We start from the raw sequence: 14,748 nt of genomic DNA, 5'->3' as shown, positions 1-14,748 counted from the left end.
CATCATGGCCTACTCTTGTCGCGGATCAGGAAGATGGGAGTCGAGGGGGTGGCATTTCAATGGCTGGCGTCCTTCCTGTCAGGCCGTTCTCAAAGGATCCAACTCGCTGACCAGGTATCTGATGCGGGTGAGCTAACGTGCGGCGTCCCTCAGGGATCGGCACTATCCCCTTCTCTTCAATGCCTACCTCCAGCCCTTGGTGACGCATTATCTTGTATGGAGTGCCAAGTCTTCAACTACGTGGACGACACTCAAATCCTCATCCAGATCGACAACTCCCCCACGGCACATGCACGGTTGCAGAATATCCTAAAGTTTACAGTCAACTGGATGACCGCCAACTACCTCAAAATCAACCCCGATAAAACCGAGGTCCTGGCCATCACCACGAATACTAATCCTTGGAGTGACCTCTTTTGGCCACAATAACTCGGCCCCACTCCCGAGCCCGCCCCAGTCGTAAAGAGTCTGGGTATAAAAATAGATGCTAAACTCTCCATGTCCCACCAGGTTTCTACCGTGGTGGGGACATGCGTGGCCCTGCTGAGATTGCTGCGGAAACTGGCCCCCCTCCTCTCATTCATGGCACTCTGTATGGCAGTATCAGCACTGATTATCTCTCGCTTAGATTACGGGAATTCTCTGCATGTGGGCCTCCCGGAAAAACTGTTGTCAAAACTCCAGGTAGTCATGAACGACGCTGCTAGACTGGTTTCAGGCTCCCAAGGCGAGCTCACGCCACCCCCCTATTGCAGCAGCTACACTGGCTACTGGTTAAGCAGAGAACCAGATTCAAGGGGCTATGTATAGCCCACAAGGCCACCCATGGTCAGGCCCCTGTATATATTAAGGAACTCCTGGTAAATTATACGCCAGGACGGTCCCTTCGGACCTCGTATGCTGGCTTGCTGGCCTGCCCCCGTTTCTCGACCTCTTCCAAAGGGGGCAGAGCCTTCTCTACAATGATCCCTCAACTCTGGAATGAGCTGCCGGCAGGGCTCCGTAAGGAGCCCGCCCTCCTCTCATTTAGGAAAGAATTAAAAACTCTCCTCTTTACCGAAGCCTGGGGCACAATCTAGGCCAAGTCGGAGCGCACACTCTACAGAGGTGCCAAGGTTGGGCTTTCTCTCAAAGCGCTTAGAGACCAGTGGGTGATAATGTGCTATAGAAATCCCAATTAACATTAACATTAACTGCAATCACATCGCATAGTTTCAGCTCCTTGACCATTGCCAATCTGGCTTCAGAACAGGTCATAGCACTGAAACGGATCGGACATACATCGTGGATGACGCTCTGAGACCATTGGTCAGAACGAACACTGCCTGCTTATACTCCTTGATCTCTCCTCTGCGTTTGATGTGGTCAAACATGACAACATGATAGACCTTTTTGGAGAAAAGGATGGGTTTATCTGGTCCCTGCCTAAGCTGGTTTTTCTCCTTCCTTCATAATAGAGCTCAATGTATCAAAGTCAATCAAAAACTGTCAGACATTACTTCAGTCTCGATTGCGGTACCTCAATGATCCACTCTCTCCTACATTATTAACTTGTTCATGGAACCACTTACTGAAATGATTACACACTTATATATACAATACCAGTGTACATGGATGACACACAATTATATATGAAAATTTCTTCACCTGAAGATATCAAAACTCCTAACCTCGCCCTACTGAAAACCCAACAGTGGTTAACCCACAATCACCTCATGCTAAATACGCTCAAGACGGAATTTCTCCTGATCGCTCCCCACAATCTCTCCACTCCCATCGATGAATGGCTCAAACATCTTACAGCGCTCACTTGTGCCCCTTATGTTGTTGATTCTACCGGATCTTTAGGTTTTATACAGGACAAAAACCTCAATATGCAATATCACATCAGTGCAACTTCCAGAGGAGCTAATTACCATGTGAGCACTCTAAAGAAAATGAAACCCTTCTCACTGCCGGGTGACCTTCAGCTGGCCGTCCAACCCTAGTCCTCTCGCGCCCAGCCCCTCTTGCAGGGCTACCTGAAGCTTGGTTGACTCCATTAAGCGCCACTCTAAACTCAGCTGCGAGGCTCCTCACTGGATCCTGGAAACGCGACCACATGACACCTGATCTGAAATATCTAAAATAGCCCCCGTTTGAAGCCAGAATTCAGTTTAAGATAACCTACACGAGCCATAAGACTCTTCAGCACACACTCCGTCTACCTGGCGAAAAAACTTGAACTATCGGGTGGGAGCCGATTACTAAGAAGCTCTAACTCTGTTGCTGAAGCCACAGAAGTTCAACAAAAAGAATATTTATAGCCACTCCCTTTCTGGGCTAGCTCCTAGAATATGGAACGCAATTCCTCCTGAAACGAGATCAAATCCTTCGACCACCTCCTTCAAAAAAGAATTGCTTAATGGATTCCTACAGCAGTAGTTCCTGATCTCACGCAGTTTGGACTATCTTGTCTTTATTCATGTCAGTTTCCAGAGTACGCGAAGTCATCAGTTTTTGTTTCTCATTGTATATATTGTGTTCCTTGCCTGTTTTATTCGCTTTTGCTGTCACAACCTATTTGTTATTTGCACAACATACCCCTAACTGTATTTTTATCTGTTTGTTCCCAATGTTTTCTATGTTTAACTTGTTTTGCTATTTGTACAGCGCTCTGATACCCAGACGGTATGAAAACTCCTAAAATAAACATAAATCTATCAATCTCTCACTCATTTCACATCTCTCTCTAAATACCTCTCTCCTTCCCCCACTCCTATTCTGTTTCTCCCGCTCAGCTATCCCTCTTTTAGTGCCCATCTCTCATTTCCTATCTTCTCTCTTCCTGTCGTTCTGTCATTTTCCCTCTCTCTGCTCCATCATGTATCTCTCCCTCCCTCACCTCTTCCTCCTTTTCTCTCTCATGCTATTTCTCTGTCTCTCTCTTTCGAACTGTTGCCTCTCACTGTCTCTCTCACGGACTCTCTCGATGTCTCTGGTTTTAGGGCACCCTTCAACACCAAAACCAGGCTCGACAGCTCGGATGACAGCGACTCGCCGTTTTCAGCAGAGGAGCATTCAAAGAGGTAAAGGGGATAGATGGCAGTGGCTGTGGGGGAGGGTCTGGGGGTACCCCGTTTGGATGTCGCAGGGTCTAGATGAACTGGGCTGTGCAGGAGCGCGCGGTTGGTGTCAGTGGCTGTGGGGGAGGGGCGGGGGGGGGGTTGGTGTTGATGTCAGTGGGTGTGGGTGTGGGTGGGTGTGTGGGTGTGTGCACACCTCTGGTCCCTCCTGCCCCACAGCCTGTCCTCTTCTGTGATGGGGACGCTGCTCAGTACTCAGACTGTTTTCTAGGTAGAAGGCACTTTGTGTCCCTCGTCAGCGCCATTTAAGAAGTCCTCTGCTCCAGATACAGAGTGGCCACCGGGCCAATTTTTTATTCAGCATGACCAATATTTTAATGTCCCGGCTGGTACATCAATTAGGAAAATTACATAACGCTGCTCTCCTTATTAGCACATACGTTAAGCAGTAAACACCCTGATTGATCAATTAAGTAAACAAGACAGAAGCCCATGTTAAAAATGTTTACAAACTATTTTCTGTACAGTTCTAATTAAGTGCCATGTCTGCGCCTTTGCAGAATCTTAAAACATGGACCAATAGTCAGTATTTTTCTCTGCAAAAAGGTGGAAACCATCGGAGGGGAAGAGATGCAGGAGGTGGGGGGGGGGGGGGGGGGGAGGGGGTAACATTGACACTGTACAGTGTGGAAATGAGATGAGAGCGTAGGGTGGGGTGGGGTGGGCTGTATGATACTGTACAGGGTAGAGATGAGATGGAGGGGTGGGGTGGGTTGTATGCTACTGTACAGGGTAGAGATGAGATGGAGGGGTGGGGTGGGGTGGGTTGTACGATACTGCACAGGGTAGAGATGAGATGGAGGGGTGGTTTGCATTGATACTGTACAGGGTAGAGATGAGATGGAGGGGTGGGGTGGTTTGCATTGATACTGTACAGGGTAGAGATGAGATGGAGGGGTGGGGTTGTTTGCATTGATACTGTACAGGGTAGAGATGAGATGGAGGGGTGGGGTGGGTTGTATGATACTGTACAGGGTAGAGATGAGATGGAGGGGTGGGGTGGTTTGCATTGATACTGTACAGGGAAGAGATGAGATGGAGGGGTGGGGTGGTTTGCATTGATACTGTACAGGGTAGAGATGAGATGGAGGGGTGGGTTGGTTTGCATTGATACTGTACAGGGTAGAGATGAGATGGAGGGGTGGGGTGGTTTGCATTGATATTGTACAGGGTAGAGATGAGATGGAGGGGTGGGGTGGTTTGCATTGATACTGTACAGGGTAGAGATGAGATGGAGGGGCGGGGTGGGTTGTATGATACTGTACAGGGTAGAGATGAGACGGAGGGGTGGGGTGGGTTCTATGATACTGTACAGGGTAGAGATGAGATGGAGGGGTGGGGTGGTTTGCATTGATACTGTACAGGGTAGAGATGAGATGGAGGGGTGGGGTGGTTTGCATTGATACTGTACAGGGTAGAGATGAGATGGAGGGGTGGGGTGGGTTGTATGATACTGTACAGGGTAGAGATGAGATGGAGGGGTGGGGTGGTTTGCATTGATACTGTACAGGGTAGAGATGAGATGGAGGGGTGGGTTGGTTTGCATTGATACTGTACAGGGTAGAGATGAGATGGAGGGGTGGGGTGGTTTGCATTGATATTGTACAGGGTAGAGATGAGATGGAGGGGTGGGGTGGTTTGCATTGATACTGTACAGGGTAGAGATGAGATGGAGGGGTGGGGTGGGTTGTATGATACTGTACAGGGTAGAGATGAGACGGAGGGGTGGGGTGGGTTCTATGATACTGTACAGGGTAGAGATGAGATGGAGGGGTGGGGTGGTTTGCATTGATACTGTACAGGGTAGAGATGAGATGGAGGGGTGGGGTGGGGTGGTTTGCATTGATACTGTACAGGGTAGAGATGAGATGGAGGGGTGGGGTGGTTTGCATTGATATTATACAGGGTAGAGATGAGATGGAGGGGTGGGGTGGTTTGCATTGATACTGTACAGGGTAGAGATGAGATGTAGGGGTGGGGTGGGTTGTATGATACTGTACAGGGTAGAGATGAGATGGAGGGGTGGGGTGGGTTGTATGATACTGTACAGGGTAGAGATGAGATGGAGGGGTGGGGTGGGGTGGGTTGTACGATACTGCACAGGGTAGAGATGAGATGGAGGGGTGGTTTGCATTGATACTGTACAGGGTAGATATGAGATGGTGGGGTGGTTTGCATTGATACTGTACAGGGTAGAGATGAGATGGAGGGGTGGGGTGGGTTGTATGATACTGTACAGGGTAGAGATGAAATGGAGGGGTGTTGTAGGTTGTATGATACGGCACAGGGTAGAGATGAGATGGAGGGGTGGGGTGGGTTGTATGATACTGTACAGGGTAGAGATGAGATGGAGGGGTGGGGTGGTTTTCATTGATACTGTTCAGGGTAGAGATGAGCTGGAGGGGTGGGGTGGTTTGCATTGATACTGTACAGGGTAGAGATGAGATGGAGGGGTGGGGTGGTTTGCATTGATACTAGACAGGGTAGAGATGAGATGTAGGGGTGGGGTGGGTTGTATGATACTGGACAGGGTAGAGATGAGATGGAAGGGTGGGGTGGTTTGCATTGATACTAGACAGGGTAGAGATGAGATGGAGGGGTGGGGTGGTTTGCATTGATACTGTACAGGGTAGAGATGATATGTAGGGGTGGGGTGGGTTGTATGATACTGGACAGGGTACAGATGAGATGGAGGGGTGGGGTGGGTTGTATGATACTGTACAGGGTAGAGATGAGATGGAGGGGTGGGGTGGTTTGCATTGATACTGTACAGGGTAGAGATATGATGGAGGGGTGGGGTGGTTTGCATTGATACTGTACAGGGAAGAGATGAGATGTAGGGGTGGGGTGGGTTTTATGATACTGTACAGGGTAGAGATGAGATGGAGGGGTGGGGTGGGTTTTATGATACTGTACAGGGTAGAGATGAGATGGAAGGGTGGGGTGGTTTGCATTGATACTGTACAGGGTAGAGATGCGATGGAGGGGTGGGGTGGTTTGCATTGATACTGTACAGGGTAGAGATGAGATGGAGGGGTGGGGTGGGTTGTATGATACTGGACAGGGTAGAGATGAGATGGAGGGGAGGGGTGGGTTGTATGATACTGTACAGGGTAGAGATGAGATGGAGGGGTGGGGTGGTTTGCATTGATACTGTACAGGGTAGAGATGAGATGGAGGGGGGGGGTGGTTTGCATTTATATTGTACAGGGTAGAGATGAGATGAAGGTGTGGGGTGGTTTGCATTGATAATGTACAGGGTAGAGATGAGATGTAGGGGTGGGGTGGGTTGTATGATACTGTACAGGGTAGAGATGAGATGGAGGGGTGGGGTGGTTTGCATTGATACTGTACAGGGTAGAGATGAGATGGAGGGGTGGGGTGGTTTGCATTGATACTGTACAGGGTAGAGATGAGATGGAGGGGGGGTGGTTTGCATTGATATTGTACAGGGTAGAGATGAGATGGAGGGGTGGGGGGGTTTGCATTGATAATGTACAGGGTAGAGATGAGATGTAGGGGTGGGGTGGGTTGTATGATACTGTACAGGGTAGAGATGAGATGGAGGGGTGGGGTGGTTTGCATTGATACTGGACAGGGTAGAGATGAGATGGAGGGGTGGGGTGGTTTGCATTGATACTGTACAGGGTAGAGATGAGATGGAGGGGTGGGGTGGGTTGTATGATACTGGACAGGGTAGAGATGAGTTGGAGGGGTGGGGTGGTTTGCATTGATACTGTACAGGGTAGAGATGAGATGGAGGGGTGGGGTGGGTTGTATGATACTGTACAGGGTAGAGATGAGATGGAGGGGTGGGGTGGTTTGCATTGATACTGTACAGGGAAGAGATGAGATGGAGGGGTGGGGTGGTTTGCATTGATACTGTACAGGGTAGAGATGAGATGGAGGGGTGGGGTGGTTTGCATTGATATTGTACAGGGTAGAGATGAGATGGAGGGGTGGGGTGGTTTGCATTGATACTGTCCAGGGTAGAGATGAGATGTAGGGGTGGGGTGGGTTGTATGATACTGTACAGGGTAGAGATGAGATGGAGGGGTGGGGTGGGTTGTATGATACTGTACAGGGTAGAGATGAGATGGAGGGGTGGGGTGGTTTGCATTGATACTGTTCAGGGTAGAGATGAGCTGGAGGGGTGGGGTTGTTTGCATTGATACTGTACAGGGTAGAGATGAGATGGAGGGGTGGGGTGGGTTGTATGATACTGGACAGGGTAGAGATGAGTTGGAGGGGTGGGGTGGTTTGCATTGATACTGTACAGGGTAGAGATGAGATGGAGGGGTGGGATGGGTTGTATGATACTGTACAGGGTAGAGATGAGATGGAGGGGTGGGGTGGTTTGCATTGATAATGTACAGGGTAGAGATGAGATGGAGGGGTGGGGTGGTTTGCATTGATGCTAGACAGGGTAGAGATGAGATGGAGGGGTGGGGTGTTTTGCATTGATACTAGACAGGGTAGTGATGAGATGTAGGGGTGGGCTGGGTTGTATGATACTGGACAGGGTAGAGATGAGATGGAAGGGTGGGGTGGTTTGCATTGATACTAGACAGGGTAGAGATGAGATGGAGGGGTGGGGTGGTTTGCATTGATACTAGACAGGGTAGAGATGAGATGTAGGGGTGGGGTGGGTTTTATGATACTGTACAGGGGAGAGATGAGATGGAGGGGTGGGGTGGTTTGCATTGATACTGTACAGGGTAGAGATGATATGTAGGGGTGGGGTGGGTTGTATGATACTGGACAGGGTAGAGATGAGATGGAGGGGTGGGGTGGGTTGTATGATACTGTACAGGGTAGAGATGAGATGGAGGGGTGGGGTGGTTTGCATTGATACTGTACAGGGTAGAGATGAGATGGAGGGGTGGGGTGGTTTGCATTGATACTGTACAGGGTAGAGATGAGATGTAGGGGTGGGGTGGGTTTTATGATACTGTACAGGATAGAGATGAGATGGAGGGGTGGGGTGGGTTTTATGATACTGTACAGGGTAGAGATGAGATGGAAGGGTGGGGTGGTTTGCATTGATACTGTACAGGGTAGAGATGAGATGGAGGGGTGGGGTGGTTTGCATTGATACTGTACAGGGTAGAGATGAGATGTAGGGGTGGGGTGGGTTGTATGATACTGTACAGGGTAGAGATTAGATGGAGGGGTGGGGTGGGTTGTATGATACTGGACAGGGTAGAGATGAGATGGAGGGGAGGGGTGGGTTGTATGATACTGTACAGGGTAGAGATGAGATGGAGGGGTGGGGTGGTTTGCATTGATACTGTACAGGGTAGAGATGAGATGGAGGGGGGGTGGTTTGCATTGATATTGTACAGGGTAGAGATGAGATGGAGGTGTGGGGTGGTTTGCATTGATAATGTACAGGGTAGAGATGAGATGTAGGGGTGGGGTGGGTTGTATGATACTGTACAGGGTAGAGATGAGATGGAGGGGTGGGGTGGTTTGCATTGATACTGGACAGGGTAGAGATGAGATGTAGGGGTGGGGTGGTTTGCATTGATACTGTACAGGGTAGAGATGAGATGGAGGGGTGGGGTGGTTTGCATTGATACTGTACAGGGTAGAGATGAGATGGAGGGGGGGTGGTTTGCATTGATATTGTACAGGGTAGAGATGAGATGGAGGGGTGGGGTGGTTTGCATTGATAATGTACAGGGTAGAGATGAGATGTAGGGGTGGGGTGGGTTGTATGATACTATGCCCCTGCACGATGTCTGAGATCTCAAAATGAGAATTTTCTCACTATCCCTAAGTTCAGACTTAAAACCAAAGGAGGCAAGTCCCTGGCAGTTTTGGGATCCAAAGCCTGGAACTCTCTGCCGTCCTCCCTTCGGCAAATTTCCACAGAAATTTCTTTCAGAAGCACCCTCAAAACCTGGATTTATACGTTATCTGATACAAAATGTAAAAATCTGATATAACACTCCATCTCCGAAACATCATAAGAATCTTTTCATCTGATCCTTTTTCGTACTCAGAAGCGCAAAGATGCTCCATGGAGTGCAACCAGCGCTATACAAAACCGAATTACATTACATTACATTACTGTACAGGGTAGAGATGAGATGGAGGGGTGGGGTGGTTTGCATTGATACTGTACAGGGTAGAGATGAGATGGAGGGGTGGGGTGGGTTGTATGATTCTGGACAGGGTAGAGATGAGTTGGAGGGGTGGGGTGGTTTGCATTGATACTGTACAGGGTAGAGATGAGATGGAGGGGTGGGATGGGTTGTATGATACTGTACAGGGTAGAGATGAGATGGAGGGGTGGGGTGGTTTGCATTGATAATGTACAGGGTAGAGATGAGATGTAGGGGTGGGGTGGGTTGTATGATACTGTACAGGGTAGAGATGAGATGGAGGGGTGGGGTGGTTTGCATTGATACTGGACAGGGTAGAGATGAGATGGAGGGGTGGGGTTGTTTGCATTGATACTGTACAGGGTAGAGATGAGATGGAGGGGTGGGGTGGGTTGTATGATACTGGACAGGGTAGAGATGAGTTGGAGGGGTGGGGTGGTTTGCATTGATACTGTACGGGGTAGAGATGAGATGGAGGGGTGGGATGGGTTGTATGATACTGTACAGGGTAGAGATGAGATGGAGGGGTGGGGTGGTTTGCATTGATACTGTACAGGGAAGAGATGAGATGGAGGGGTGGGGTGGTTTGCATTGATACTGTACAGGGTAGAGATGAGATGGAGGGGTGGGGTGGTTTGCATTGATATTGTACAGGGTAGAGATGAGATGGAGGGGTGGGGTGGTTTGCATTGATACTGTCCAGGGTAGAGATGAGATGTAGGGGTGGGGTGGGTTGTATGATACTGTACAGGGTAGAGATGAGATGGAGGGGTGGGGTGGGTTGTATGATACCGTACAGGGTAGAGATGAGATGGAGGGGTGGGGTGGTTTGCATTGCTACTGTTCAGGGTAGAGATGAGCTGGAGGGGTGGGGTGGTTTGCATTGATACTGTACAGGGTAGAGATGAGATGGAGGGGTGGGGTGGTTTGCATTGATACTAGACAGGGTAGAGATGAGATGTAGGGGTGGGGTGGGTTGTATGATACTGGACAGGGTAGAGATGAGATGGAAGGGTGGGGTGGTTTGCATTGATGCTAGACAGGGTAGAGATGAGATGGAGGGGTGGGGTGGTTTGCATTGATACTAGACAGGGTAGATATGAGATGTAGGGGTGGGGTGGGTTGTATGATACTGGACAGGGTAGAGATGAGATGGAGGGGTGGGGTGGTTTGCATTGATACTGTACAGGGTAGAGATGAGATGGCGCGGTGGGGTGGGTTGTATGATACTGTACAGGGGAGAGATGAGATGGAGGGGTGGGGTGGTTTGCATTGATACTGTACAGGGTAGAGATGAGATGGAGGGGTGGGGTGGTTTGCATTGATACTGTACAGGGTAGAGATGAGATGGAGGGGTGGGGTGGTTTGCATTGCTATTGTACAGGGTAGAGATGAGATGGAGGGGTGGGGTGGTTTGCATTGATACTGTACAGGGTAGAGATGAGATGGAGGGGTGGGGTGGGTTGTATGATACTGTACAGGGTAGAGATGAGACGGAGGGGTGGGGTGGGTTGTATGATACTGTACAGGGTAGAGATGAGATGGAGGGGTGGGGTGGTTTGCATTGATACTGTACAGGGTAGAGATGAGATGGAGGGGTGGGGTGGTTTGCATTGATACTGTACAGGGTAGAGATGAGATGGAGGGTTGGGGTGGTTTGCATTGATATTATACAGGGTAGAGATGAGATGGAGGGGTGGGGTGGTTTGCATTGATACTGTACAGGGTAGATATGAGATGGTGGGGTGGTTTGCATTGATACTGTACAGGGTAGAGATGAGATGGAGGGGTGGGGTGGGTTGTATGATACTGTACAGGGTAGAGATGAGATGGAGGGGTGTTGTAGGTTGTATGATACGGCACAGGGTAGAGATGAGATGGAGGGGTGGGGTGGGTTGTATGATACTGTACAGGGTAGAGATGAGATGGAGGGGTGGGGTGGTTTTCATTGATACTGTTCAGGGTAGAGATGAGCTGGAGGGGTGGGGTGGTTTGCATTGATACTGTACAGGGTAGAGATGAGATGTAGGGGTCGGGTGGTTTGCATTGATACTAGACAGGGTAGAGATGAGATGTAGGGGTGGGGTGGGTTGTATGATACTGGACAGGGTAGAGATGAGATGGAAGGGTGGGGTGGTTTGCATTGATACTAGACAGGGTAGAGATGAGATGGAGGGGTGGGGTGGTTTGCATTGATACTAGACAGGGTAGAGATGAGATGTAGGGTGGGGTGGGTTTTATGATACTGTACAGGGTAGAGATGAGATGGAGGGGTGGGGTGGTTTGCATTGATACTGTACAGGGTAGAGATGATATGTAGGGGTGGGGTGGGTTGTATGATACTGGACAGGGTAGAGATGAGATGGAGGGGTGGGGTGGGTTGTATGATACTGTACAGGGTAGAGATGAGATGGAGGGGTGGGGTGGTTTGCATTGATACTGTACAGGGTAGAGATGAGATGGAGGGGTGGGGTGGTTTGCATTGATACTCTACAGGGTAGAGATGAGATGTAGGGGTGGGGTGGGTTTCATGATACTGTACAGGGTAGAGATGAGATGGAGGGGTGGGGTGGGTTTTATGATACTGTACAGGGTAGAGATGAGATGGAGGGGTGGGGTGGGTTTTATGATACTGTACAGGGTAGAGATGAGATGGAAGGGTGGGGTGGTTTGCATTGTTACTGTACAGGGTAGAGATGAGATGGAGGGGTGGGGTGGTTTGCATTGATACTGTACAGGGTAGAGATGAGATGGAGGGGTGGGGTGGGGTGGGTTGTATGATACTGGACAGGGTAGAGATGAGATGTAGGGGTGGGGTGGGTTGTATGATACTGTACAGGGTAGAGATGAGATGGAGGGGTGGGGTGGGTTGTATGATACTGTGCAGGGTAGAGATGAGATGGTGGGGTGGGTTGTGTGATACTGTACAGGGTAGAGATGAGATGGAGGGGTGGGGTGGTTTGCATTGATACTGTACAGGGTAGAGATGAGATGGCGTTACTTAGATAATTGAATTAATGCCAGCGAATGCACTCATGTGTAGGGGTAAAAGCCTGGTCCAGCACTGCTGGTTACCGGAGAGGGAAGAGAGGATCCACTGCGGTCCCTCTAGAAATTGTGGGGTTTCTTTACCTTTTCCAGTGGGCATCAATCATCCTCCATGGCTCACCCTTATCCTGATGAAAACCTGCGATCATGAAGCTCGAAACGCGTTGACTTGTACCAGATAAATTGGGATCTCTCATTATGCGTGATTTCGCATTCTTTTTATTGGATTGAAACATCTCATGCATCATAATTTTCCAAAATATTTCACATATGCTGTTTTACTTTACCTTCCATGTGTTTCACTTGCGCCGTTTAAATATTTCTTCACAAGCGCAATGTGTTCACCTAGCAGATTGTACAGTTTCTAAAAACTTGGTTTATGCTGCATTATAACCCGTGAAGCATACTTCTATTCCTCTGTTGATAATATAACTGCATTTTTTGATCGAAAAGACAGCTACGTGTTTTTTGTTCCTTGTGTAATTAATTTACTCTTTGAAATGTGCATGATACTGTATACACCCGGGTCTCAACTGGGGCCACAGGACTCTCCTGTGGTTTATAATATTGAAGCCCTAGTGAGGGCACTTCGTGATGTCATGTTAAGCTCCAATGAGTGTACTCACTGCTGTGTCTTTCCTTCCACAGATCAGAGGCAGCCAATAGCATCGTGAGGGGCACTGCCTCCAAAGAGCGGTCCTACGTCCTGTCGGCAGCCAAGAGGAGCACTGGGTGAGTCTGTTACTGACATCTGAGGAACCAATGCTGTTGGTTGTTGCTGGTGCTGCGGCACTGTCGCTGACATCTAAGGAGCCAATGCCATTGGTTGTTGCTGGTGCTGCGGCACTGTCGCTGACATCTGAGGAGCCAATGCCGTTGGTTGTTGCTGGTGCTGCGGCACTGTCACTGAAATCAAAGGAGCCAGTGCCGTTGGTTGTTAATGGTGCTGCATCACTGTCGCTGACATCTGAGGAGCCAATGCCGTTGGTTGGTGCTGGTGCTGCGGCACTGTCACTGACATCTGCGGAGCCAGTGATGTTGGAGTGGCACTGCAGCACTGACATCTGTGGAGCCAATGCTGTTGGTTGTTGCTGGTGCTGCGGCACTGTTGCTGACAGCTGAGGAGCCAGTGACATTAATAGGGTGCTCCAGCAGTGAAAGCAGGCGCCCACTGGGATAGGCAACACGTGTCTAGTAAGGCCAAGGGGCCTCCACAAGAGAGGCCCTTAGAGTGGATACCTCTTTTATGTATCCAGGGAGCTCGAATGCCTTGCCTGTCGAGTGACTTTGTTTCTCTCTGTTCTATTTACAGGAGTCCAACACAAGATATCCCCGCGCCCTTCAAGGCCAGCTGGTGAGTACCTGGCTGCAGGGCAGTGACATGTTGACACTCAATGGAGTAGAGCTTGGAGGCTTGGAAGGTGTCAAATTGTGAGCAGTACATGAGCTGACCCCCTTTTGAAAGCTCTCACCTCTACTTGCTGTCACTGTCACCAATATTAATGACCTAAAAGTGCCTGCAACGCCACCAGGCGTGCCATGCTAAAGGCATGAACTGATGCCACAGTGAGTCATTACTTAGCTACTGACAACATTTGGGTCCAGGTGGGAACCTTGCAACGTGCTGGTCATGTGGGACGCAATAACCAAGTCACTTCCAGCCAGGCATCCATCTTTAGACCCAGTTACAAGTTGCCCGGATGCAGTGCCATGTTACCAGGGCCCAGAATCCAGCACACTGTCTCTTTTTGCGCCTGGCACACCCATAGGTAGGGACAACATGCAAACACTGAGGCAGTGGGCCTGATGACACCAAAACATAAATTGTCCTAGGAAGAGGCGCAGAATCTGGCAGTTCGCACCTGCGCTGGAGGGAGCGCATGAGTGAAAGTTCAGCCGCTGTTTGAGGAGAAGCGAGATATCCCCTGAAGGCAGGTCCAGTGTGCTACCAGTAGGGTCACTCTGCCCCTGTGCTGCCCTTCCTAGGAGTATCATTGGGGAACACTGTTTGCCACCTCTATGTGGAGCGCAGTGAGTGTGCCTCCTGGCAGTCTTTGTCTCTGCAGAATGTGTGCCTCCTGCCAGAGTCTTTGTCTCCGCAGTCAGTGTGCCTCCTGGCAGAGTCTGTGTCTCCGCAGTCAGGGTGCCTCCTGGCAGAGTCTGTGTCTCTGCAGTCAGGGTGCCTCCTGGCAGAGTCTGTGTCTCCGCAGTCAGGGTGCCTCCTGGCAGAGTCTTTGTCTCCCCAATCAGTGTGCCTCATGGCAGAGTCTTTGTCTCCGCAGTCAGTGTGCCTCCTGGCAGAGTCTTTGTCTCCCCAGTCAGCGTGCCTCCTGGCAGAGTCTTTGTCTCCGCAGTCAGTGTGCCTCCTGGCAGAGTCTGTGTCTCTGCAGTCAGTGTGCCTCATGCCAGAGTCTTTGTCTCCGCAGTCAGTGTGCCTCCTGCCAGAGTCTTTGTCTCCGCAGTCA

The 14,748-nt window shown here is 50.0% G+C and overlaps 1 protein-coding gene across 5 annotated transcripts in view; it reads left to right on the top strand.

Moving 5' to 3' along the window:
• LOC146788809 (uncharacterized) overlaps positions 1 to 14,748 on the top strand; it is a 397,685-nt gene that overhangs the window by 165,380 nt on the left and 217,557 nt on the right. For all 5 annotated transcript variants that reach the window (XM_085630389.1, XM_085630386.1, XM_085630388.1 and 2 more), the window contains exons 10-12: positions 2,988 to 3,068; positions 12,932 to 13,015; positions 13,596 to 13,637. In XM_085630389.1, coding sequence (XP_085486515.1) covers positions 2,988 to 3,068; positions 12,932 to 13,015; positions 13,596 to 13,637 — 207 coding nt within the window. The remainder of the gene's footprint in view (positions 1 to 2,987; positions 3,069 to 12,931; positions 13,016 to 13,595; positions 13,638 to 14,748) is intronic.

The sequence above is a fragment of the Triturus cristatus genome, chromosome 10 (assembly GCF_964204655.1).
Source record: "Triturus cristatus chromosome 10, aTriCri1.1, whole genome shotgun sequence".
Taxonomy (NCBI): Eukaryota; Metazoa; Chordata; class Amphibia; order Caudata; family Salamandridae; genus Triturus; species Triturus cristatus.
Note: the sequence above shows the minus strand (reverse complement) of the source record. Positions and strands in the feature narration are given on the sequence as shown.